Source organism: Egretta garzetta, unplaced genomic scaffold, assembly GCF_000687185.1.
Source record: "Egretta garzetta isolate BGI_Z169 unplaced genomic scaffold, ASM68718v1 scaffold465, whole genome shotgun sequence".
Lineage (NCBI taxonomy): Eukaryota > Metazoa > Chordata > Aves > Pelecaniformes > Ardeidae > Egretta > Egretta garzetta.
In genome coordinates, this window is record NW_009259680.1 from 1,648,641 (window position 1) to 1,659,388 (window position 10,748).

The 10,748-nt window shown below is 42.6% G+C and overlaps 1 protein-coding gene across 1 annotated transcript in view; it reads right to left on the reverse strand.

Moving 5' to 3' along the window:
• Window positions 1–10,748, reverse strand: part of LOC104126046 (cell surface glycoprotein CD200 receptor 1-A) — a 22,891-nt gene that overhangs the window by 6,364 nt on the left and 5,779 nt on the right. The window contains exons 2-3 of the mRNA XM_035894039.1: window positions 466–872; window positions 5–180 (exon numbers count right to left, since the gene is read on the reverse strand). Of these exons, the coding sequence (XP_035749932.1) occupies window positions 5–180; window positions 466–872 (583 nt within the window). The remainder of the gene's footprint in view (window positions 1–4; window positions 181–465; window positions 873–10,748) is intronic.

Here is a 10,748-nt window from a genome sequence, read left to right on the forward strand (position 1 = left end):
TTACCACAGCCATGTACTGTTAGAGGAGGTATCCCTGGGCATTGTGGCAGGGAAGTATCCCAAATACAGGGCTGAATTAGACTTTTGTGCTAAGTGGCCATCGTACACGTGGTTTAAAGTGTATCTGAATGCCAGCATAAGAGGAAATGGGTCCTCTCTAACTGTCTGGGTAAGACCACCCTGTGATTGATAGAATATCTCAGCACTTGGAAGTGTTGCTGTCACATGCTTTAGTTCTGTTAAAGTAGTGTATTAACGATTGATTCTATAGGACAACTGGAAACATATGCGGAGGCCTCTGTTAGTATATTGGAAATTGCTTCACACCTGTCCTTTCTAACTAGACAGTGGGAAAGGGGGCAGCAGAAGGGAGAAGAGTTTCTGGAAATAAGGAGAAGGGAGACATGGAACTACTAGCAATGAAATGCATGACAGTTAGTCCCAGCAAGAAAGCTCCTCTTCTTACAGCACGCTTCCCCCGGTGCATGGGGAGAGGAGCTTTGTATGTCCAGGCCCAGCCACGGTCCTTTGGAGAACTGTAAAATGAGGAAGGAGTCCCTTACCTAGCACGGTCAGCTGGTACACCTCGTGGAAATTCCCGTCTGTTCCTACTAGTTCGCAGGTGTAATCTCCCTCATGAGCTATTCCCACTTTCCATATCTCAAGGGCAGGATTCTGATCTGGTCTGAATTTCCAGTCCATGCCGTCACTGCAGTTTGTTCTGTCTGTCTTGTTCTGATCAGCCCTGTATCCCAAGGTGCAGTGGCCCCCAGCCTTGGGGTTTATTTTCCATGTTACCATAGTCATGTTTGATCTGGGAGGGCAGGCGAACACAAAGCTGTTACCTACTGTCGCTGACACACTGCTGTTGCCTGAAGGAGAGAAAGGAGAAGGACATGTGAGAAGGTGCCCGGGGATGTCACTCATAGCCCTGGAGTTCTGGTCTGTGCCTCACAGAGAAATGTCTGCCCTGCTACATGCCAGTGTGAGCCCCTGTCTCTGCTCGTCTGCAAATTTTCTGTCATCCTGTATTACAACTGTAGATAATGGAGACAGTGGCTTATCACAGCCTACCCTCTCAATACTGTCAACAGATTTTCCACTGGAGCTCCTCTTAGTGGATAAACCAGACACTGGAGGGAGACCCTACTCCTGCCCATTGTCTTAAGCAGTTCAGCATCTGAATAGTGTGTTTCTATTGGCAAATCCTCCAGTGGGTTGCCACTTACAGGCTTGAAATGAAAGAAATTTGACTATTGTATTTGGCCACATGATAGTGGCTTTTCTCTGGGACTGTTGCTACCTATGAAGTAAACAACTTCTACTTCTGCATTCATACAAAATCCAACACTGTGGCCAAAGGCCTTGTCTATACCTCTCAGACATGGCCACAGCATGAGTAACAATGGTGGAGCATTGTGTGACAGGAAAATTTTTGCATTTTGTCTCAGGGATGTTTTTTCATTTTCTGAATCTTTGTGAACATATATATTCACACTATGAGTGTACACAATGTGTACATATGCATTCACACTGTGACTGTACTTTTTTTACTGCAGCAGTCCCCATAGGACATGCGTGTAAGGCCTGCCCATCTTTATGCAAGGCATGCAGCTACGAAGGTGTAAAATACGCCCACATCCTTGTACCTTTTGCTCGCGCAGCTAAGATTGCAAAGAAACCTTTTTCAGTTGATGTATCCACAGTGTTCACTCTCTAATAGTGAGTATGTCTTGTTCTTGAATTCTATTTTGCATTTGCTTGTTCTGTTTTATTTTTTATCTTTCTGTGACACTGACTCTTCTTTGGGGTTTTAAAAGATTACTCTTGCTTGGACTCAGGCACAATACCTCCTCTCTCTATCTTTTCATGATCCATGAACTATGTACTTGAAGTTAGATGTCTGTATGGAAAAGCTTGGACCTAGTCCTCTTGTCTTTTTTAGAAGTTATCAAATTGGCCATTGAAGGGCAGAGAGACAGACCACTATTACAGCTCCTCTGTGTGCTGTGTTTATACAAGTTACAACCTCAGGATTGCCTTCAATTTTTAATTTTTTTTATTTTTTTCTTATGGATCCCTGAATTTCTTCTTAGCCAAGAAACTAACTTGCCCAGGTTTTCTTTTCCACAAGCTTTTAGGACTGATTTTTTTTTTCCCACGTATTGAACATGAGTCATGCTTGCTCTCTTTATGTTGACCAGATATGGAATCCCTCATCTGTCTATGTCTTCCACTGACACATCCAAAGAGTCAAGTTTCTAACCCCAAGATTCATTTCACTGTTTCCTTGACTACTGAGGCCTCTCAACATGATGCCACCTTTGGGACAGTCAGTTCTTTTGCTTTGTTTCAACTATCAGGACCTTCTCACAGAACCAGAGAATGGTTTGGGTTGGAAGATGCCTTAAAGATCATCTAGTTCCAACCACCTTGCCATGGTCGAGAACACCTTCCACTACACAAGGTTGCTCAAAGCCCTGTCCAACCTGGCCTTGAATACTTCCAGGGATGGGACATCCATAACTTCTCTGGGCAACCTGTTCCAGTGCCTCACCACCCTCACAGTGAAGACTTTCTGCCTTGTATCTAATCTAAATCTATCCTCTTTCGATTTAGAGCCATTACCCCTTGTTCTATCACTACATGCCTTTGCAAAGAGTCCCTCTCCAGCTTTCTTGTAGGCCCCCTTCAGGTACTGGAAGGCTGCTATAAGGTCTACCTGGAGCCTTCTCTTCTCCAGGCTGAACAACCCCAACTCTCTCAGCCTGTCTTCATAGGAGAGGTGCTCCAGCCCCCTGATCATCTTTGTGGCCCTTCTCTGGACTCGCTCCACCAGGTCCATGTCCTTCTTATGTTGGAGGTCCCAGAGATGAAGGCCATACTCCAGGTGGGGTCTCACCAGAGTAGAGGGGCAGAATCACCTCCCTCGACCTGCTGGCCACGCTTCTTTTGATGCAGCCCAGGATACTTATATATATATACTTTTACACACACACCACACATATATGTATATGAAACTGTATATATATATACACTTAATAAAGTATTCTGTGATAGGTTTTGTTCACAGTAAAGGTATATGTGGGCAAGCACTCAGAGCTAAAAGAAAGTTTACCTGTAACTGTTCTTTGGGATGAGTTGTTTACTGAATTGCATTACTGTTGCTTACACTTACATACGCAGCCCACCCTCCTTTGTGAGGCACTTTTGAGGCTGAGAGAAAACAAGAGTCTGAAACACAGGTTGCAAACCAGTGTGAAGAGTAAGTGAGGGAATGGGACTTTTTGGTACCTGCTGAAATTAAAAGCAAACAACCCCACAAATCTACAATGTATGTATGCGTATAAATAACCACCTGAGGAAGACATTACAGATAAATAACCTTTCTTTTTCAAAATCTCCTAGGTACAACAATTAATGAGTTAATAGGAGTAACGCCCATAGCTGTAGTCCAAGCCAGCCTCCATTTACCATGTTTTAGTGGCATTCTGAGAGCTGTGTGTGAGGAGAAAATCAGTACTACTTTCGAACCATGCACTAAGCTGGAAGGACAATAAAAGTTAGCCAACCTGATCTGTACTGACAAATGAGTTTTTCACAAATTATTCTAAATATGTTAAGCCCCTCTCCAAACCTTTCAAGCGGATATACTAAAGAAGCAATTGGAAGTTCAGCTGGAATGTGCAAAGAATTAGAAGACCTAAGTTTTGCATGGTTAATCAAACCTTTTTCAAGTCTTCCTCAGAGGTACCAGACCTGACTTTGTTGTGTTTCTCTATTCCCTACCCAGAGCTGGAATTCTATTACCTCTGCTGGCTGGCACAATGTGAAGCCCTGTTCCTGAACATTCACAACACTGTAAGAAATGACAGGACAAGGGGTAATGGTTTTAAACTGAAGCAGGGTAGGTTTAAACTAGATATAAGGAAGAAATTCTTTACAATGAGGGTAGTGAAAGACTGGAACGGGTTGTCCAGAGAGGTAGTGGAGGCCCCATCCCTGGAAACATTAAAGACCAGGTTGGACGGGGCTCTGAGCAACCTGATCTAGTTAGCAGTGTCCCTGCTCACTGCGGGAGGGTTGGACTAGATGACCTCTAGGTCCCTTCCAACCCAAAATATTCTATGATTCTATGATTCTATAATGAGCATCGACTTCAAATTGCTAGTCAAATCATTACTATTAATCTCTTTGAGAAAATTACAGTTGGTTTAACCTTAATAACATTATCTGAAATCCCATTATCTCCTGGAATCTAGGTGAATGAACCATTCTAGCTCAAACACTTTTCCTCCTGTCTAGCTGTGCTCTTGGGAAATTATTTCTAACTTGCAAAATGAACACAGTCCACTGCATTTTAGCTACAAAAACCTTTAAAGGTTTTTGCCTTTTCATTTTGAGGATTAAGTGTCCTTTGGATGAAGACATTTCCAAATGTAGACCTAGCTCCTTCAGATTGATAGGACGTGTAGCTGCAATATTGCCCTACACTACACCGAAGAGTGCTGTAATGTATTAGTTACTCCAGCTGTATAACATGGAAATCAGAGTGTAATTCTGAGAAGGGTTTTTTTGCTGGTAGAAGAGGAAAATTAGGTGAGGATAGTATTTCACTGAAGCCATCCACTTCCCATTTTTATGAAATAAAGAAAACAATATTTAGCTTCCTGCTGCTCAATACTGCCAGGATCAATTAATTAATGTTTCCAAGCACAGCTGAAGAAGAAAAGTGCTATCTATTCACACCATTTTCTGAAACATGAATTACCCACCAACCCCACAAATGCCTGTTCCCTTAATAAATTGTTAACAGTGTTCTGTGATGCATTATTACACTGGAAGTGTTTTTAAATGACAAGTTTTTTCTACTTAATGGCATTTCAAGATAATGTGAGGTGCATGTTTTAAACTCAGATGATTTTACCAGGAAAGGAACTGAAAGAAGCCTTTTGTCTTGTGATGGTTGCTGGATGTGATTTCTATGAATGTCTCTGAAAATTGGAGAACAAAGTGTTTCCTCTCACGGTTTAGCACTGCCAAGAGCCTTGGATGCCTAGAGTCATGTGATCAGTATGGCTGACCTCATCTGAAAATGACTAAGCAAACCTAAGCATTCAAACAGCCTGTGCGTTAGGGCTGGGGTTTCTTTGGGTAATGTTTGCAAATGTTGCGCAGGAATGATAATGTTCATAGAATCATAGAATCATTTGGTTGGAAAAGACCTTTAAGATTATTGAGTCCAACTGTACCTGTCCACTACTGAACCATGTCTCTAAGCACCTCATGTATCCATCTTATAAATACCTCCAGGGCTGGGGACTTGACCACTTCCACGTGCAGCCCATTCCAATGCTTGACAACCCTTTCAGTGAAGAATTTTTTCCTAATATCTAATCTAAACCTCCCCTGGCGCAACTTGAGGCCATTTCCTCTCATCCTATTGCTCGCTACTTGGGGGAAGAGACCAACACCCGCATCACTACAACCAGTTGCAGAAAGCAATAAAGTGTCCCCTCAGCCTCCTCTTCTCCAGGCTAAACAACCCCAGTTCCCTCAGCCGCTCCTCATCAGACTTGTGCTCCAGACCCCTCACCAGCTTCCTTGCCCTTCTCTGGACATGCTCCAGTGCCTCAATGTCCTTGTAGTGAGGGGTCCAAAACTCAGTATTCAAGGTGAAGCCTCACCAGTGCCAAGTACAGGGGAAGGATGACTTCCCTGCTCCTGCTGGCCACACTGTTCCTGATACAAGCCAGGATGCTGTTGGCCTTCTTGGCCACCTGGGCACACTGATGGCTCATATTCAGTCAGCTGTCAACGAGCATCCCCAGATCCCTCTCTGCCAGGCAGCTTTCCAGCCACTCATCCCCAAGCCTGTAGCGTTGCATGGGGTTGTTGTGACCCAAGTGCAGGACCTGGCACTTGGCCTTGTTGAACCTTGTACAGTTGGCCTTGGCCCATCAATTCAGCCTGTCCAGGTCCCTCTGTAGAGCCTTCCTACCCTCAACACTTCCACCCAGTTTAGTGCCATATGCAAGCTTGCTGAGGGTGCACTCAATCTCCTTGTCCAAGTTGTTGATAAAGATGTTAAACAGAACTGGGCCCAACACTAAGCCCTGGGGAGCACCACTTGTGACTGGCCTCCAGCTGGATTTAACTCCATTCACAACTCTTTGGGCTGGGCAATCCAGCCATTTTTTTACCCAGCAAACAGTACACTGGTCCAGGCCATAGGCAGCCAGTTTCTCCAGGAGAATGCTGTGGGAAAGTGTCCATCCCATGTACACTACATCCACAGCCTTTTCCTTGTCCACTAAGCAGGTCACCTTGTCATAGAAGGAGATCAGGTTAGTCAAGTGGGATCTACCTTCCATAAATCCGTGCATATTTAGGTGCATATTTAACTGTGTACACTTTCATTTACATATTAAAGCAGTATCACTTTACTTGTCTTTCAACTCTGCATCTCCTAAGCAGCCTATTGGAATGTACAAGTTCCCCAACATAACAGCTTGGGTGCTTCAAGACTGTAAAGAAAGAGGGAGTGAAAGTGATGCTTTCTGCTATGCTTTTCTGTCATGTTCTTCCCTGAATGAATCAAGTACCATTCACTCCAAACAATAAGCCACATCAGTCAGCTTAAAATCTGCTGAATCATGTTTAAGTACAACTTTAGGTTTACGATAAATTTGCAGCAGGCTTCTGAATTCCCCTGTATCTTGTTACTAATATAGAAAGCTTTCAGCAAGGCAGGAGTTTTTCCCCAGATTGTAGATTAATTAGTAAAAAATCTTCTTGTTTATCCTATGCTTACATACACCTTCCTACTATTGTAAAGAGGCCTTATAAACATAATGAAATTAAACTGTTTTCACTTTACTGCCATCTTTCATTGCTAGAGTGCAGGTAAGTGGCATAAATGTAAATATGAATTGTGTACTTCTTCCTTACTTTGCTTCTTTTCTCATGCATGCTGCTAGAAACATGATCTTTAGACTTTTACAGAAGAAGAATGCATATGCAAAAAATCCTGAAAGGTTTGGTTAATTTGTATTTCTGAAATTACTTTGAAGACCTCCTCTTAAAGTGGACCAGGGAATATGTTTTTATCTCTGTAGAACAGACATATGTGGTTAGGAGCAGGTTTTATCCTATATTATGACCCTGTTAGCCTGTTAGCATTCTCCCGAGAACTGTCTAAAACTCTGACTGTCTTTGTGTTGAAGGCAGAGAAAGAAAAAAAAATGGTAAGGGAGCAAGGCGTAACCGCAGAGCCTGCACCTATTTTGATCCTTCTCTGGTTCAATGTGGCACGGAAGCATTTTGTAATGGCAGAGTTCTGTGGATACCTACTAGACTGAGTCCCAAAACCAGTGTAGCCAGGCTGATAGTTCTGCTGGGCATTTGCTCATTAGCCCTGCTTGTCAGCCATGGGGATGGTTATAGCTCTTCCATTTCTATAGATGCTCACTCACATTATCACATGGTGTGGAAATCTTCCAGCATGCTTGCTATTCTCCCAAGAAAGCATATGCAAAAAGAGACCTCTGCTTCATTTTACCACAGAGTACAGTACCAGGTTCAGATAATTTAAGGTTTTGAATCATGTGAGCTGAAGTCTTGTCACTCACGAGCAAAATAGGACTGGGCCTGGGTAATACTTGGTGAGAAGCTACCAAATCGTAAAGAGTAGTGTCAGCATTTTTGTAACAGTTTCTGATGAAAAGAGGATTTATCTTTCTTTGCCTTATTTCAATCTAAAATATAGTCTAATGAGATGTCAAGACTTGCTGGTTTTTACCACAGAGTTAGCTTTATTTAAAAACAGTCCAAAATATATATTCTGAGGAATTAATCTCTAAATAGCTATGGGACCAAGCAGCACAAGGGAATTATCCCCATCCCTATCCTGTCCTTCCTGGTCAGCCATAGCATTTCCTTCAGTTTGGAGATTTTGATTGGACCTCATGTTGGGCTGAAGTTTGACATGTCCTACTTTCTCATGAGCATACCAAAAGCCATCTAGTCTCTAAAAGTATGTCATTAGAACATAAACCAATATGCTAGAAAGCGATAACTCTTTAGGGAACTCAGAACTGCTGATTATGCTCATGAAGAAAAAAGGCCTGAAAATAAATTTTCCCTGCTCTCTGTCCCTATATAAAACAGGTTCTTTCCCTCAGTCCTCTATCTTATTCCACCAGCTTTTGGTGACTTCTCAGGCTGCACAGATTCCACATGATTTTTTCTGAGCTCCTTTTTCCATCGCTTCTATGAATTCTTGTGGGTCTGCTCCAACCAAGCCCTTTGCCAGGGTCTCCCCATCTGCTTTCTTTGCCCTCCTTATGCTGCCTGCCCTAGCCTGCACTCTTGGGTGTGTACGCAGCAGCTCCGAGGGAAGAAACAATCTCCCTTTTCCTCTAAGAATTTCACTAAACCTACAGGGGGTATGTCTGCTCTTCAGGAGAACTAAACAAACAAAAGTATTCCATTCTGTTAAAGAGGGAAGATTCAGTGCTGCAAGTGTTTTAAATCAGACCTGTCACTCCACCACTGTTAAATGGAATGGTGCTTTCGTACCATAAAATGGCTAAAAGTCAGTTGCTAAAGTTTCCTCTGTTGTAGCTGATTGGTTTATGACCAATGCATCAGGGCACATATGCCATACATGTCAGCATTTATCTATTCCAATGAAGGCTTGGAAACAAGCCAGTGCTTGCACTGCTACTTGTCTCAAGGTGAAATCCCGTGTTACAGCTGAGCTGAACTGACAGCTTGCTGTAGCTGAAAAAGGGGATAACCAGTGCAGCAAAGGCCTCACTCTGTGGGTCTGCAGAGAACAAGAAATTTGAAGAGGTGTGAGCTATCAAGCTCATCTCAGTGCAGTGATAACCGTAGGATGATAATTAAATGTCAGTACTGTTAACCATTTCATTGCACACACCAGAGATTAAATGAAGGATCATACATCTACACACTTGTTGTGAGTAACTTCTCATTTTCAGTCTTACTTTTTTCAGATGAGTGGACTCTGGAAAATGGCAATCATTTTTTCTGTTAGCCAGAAGGAGCAGAGCTCTGGAGCCCTGGAGTACGTGCTGTCTGTCATGCTGATGTAGAAAATAGGTGAGTCAGGTTATGAGATTTCTGTACAGCTCTGGGCTGAACCATCCTATTTTGCTTGTGGATACAAATCCATTGTGAGCAGGTTTTAGCTTGGAGACTCATCTGACAGGTGGGCAGGGTAGGAGGCCTTTAGACTGAGGCCCTCCAATTTGACTCCAGCCGCTGAAGTTCATCCAATTATAATACCAATGATATTATGCCATCCTAATTGTCTCTCCTTGACTGTTGGAGAAGATTTTAAACCATGTCTGAGGAAGTTCTCAAGCTCTATTCCAGTGCATTGAATGCACATTACAATGCACTGATAGATTCCACTTTTATGTTTGCAAATGGACATATTCTCTCTCAGGAAAAAACAAACTCAGCTGAGGAATTCATATTTGTGTTTCAAAAATGTGCTGGTTGCTGTTGTCATGCTAAGATTACTGTAATTGAAAAAGATTGGGGGAAAGACTTTCCTCTGTTTTTTTAACATGGTTTATGCAGTGTGTTTGACAGCTTTATGCAGTGTGTTTGACAGCTCTTGTGGATAACTAGTTGCACCAGTTCCTTTGCAGCGTCACTTATTTAGTCATTTCTTCTGTTTCTCAGAGTCTTTCTCACAGTAAAAGGAGAAAGAAAGATTTCAAAAACAGGAAAATTTGATTGTGAAGCTACTAAAATTTTCAGGGGAATCATTGCAAAATCAGGCCGCTTGAAAGTGGTTTTGATTGCTTTCAAATAGGAAAGATTTCCAGCCTCTGTTATTCTTCATAGCAGGTTTTAACCCACATTAGAACTTTTTCTTGCCCCCAAAATGACTCAAGTTCCGTGACAGCCTAATTTCAGAAATTTAGCTGTTAAAGAGTTTTTTGCACTGTAATGAGACTGCTTTACTTTATCGGGCACGATCGTGTTGTGTCCTTATTTCTTACAGTGACAATCTGCCACAGCATTTTGGTGCATCTCTCCCCCCCTCTGCCCCCAGCAGATTGTGACATATTAAACTTAGAGGTAATAATGAACTGAAACAATGATCATACCACAAGCAAATGACTAACTGTATCTTGGAATGAATATATTATATGAGTCATAGCAAGTCATAATCAAGAAGGCAGTACCAGGCGCTTGGAAGAGGCCAGATGCAACAGGCTGAGCTCTGCGTTGTTTTCCCCTTCTACTGCCATGGAGTGCCTGTGACGTTTAGCAAAGCTTGTCTGGAATTAGGTGAAAGATAAACAAATGGAAGTGCTTTGTACTAGGGTAGGGATTGCTAAAGTGCTGACACCGTTTTATATATAGTAGCTTTGTGACTCTCAAAATGTAGCCACAACAGCACAGGACAGAGTGTAGGCTGAAAACCAGCCCTGTGTGTCGGATGAGTAGTAAGTACTTAGACTACCCTAATTTTTGTGATAGAAATATATGAACTAGCTAGGCTGAGCTCATATGACTGTTTCCTGAAGCTGTGATCACAACTTTTTCAGCGTGGACATGTCTTTAAAAGGACACAATAAGAGACTTATTTGTAGTTTCCCACTGTTGTGGTTTAACCCGGCTGGCAACTAAGCACCACGCAGCCACTTGCTCACTCCCCGCTCCCTCAGTGGGACGGGGGAGAGAATTGGGAAGAAAAAAAAAAA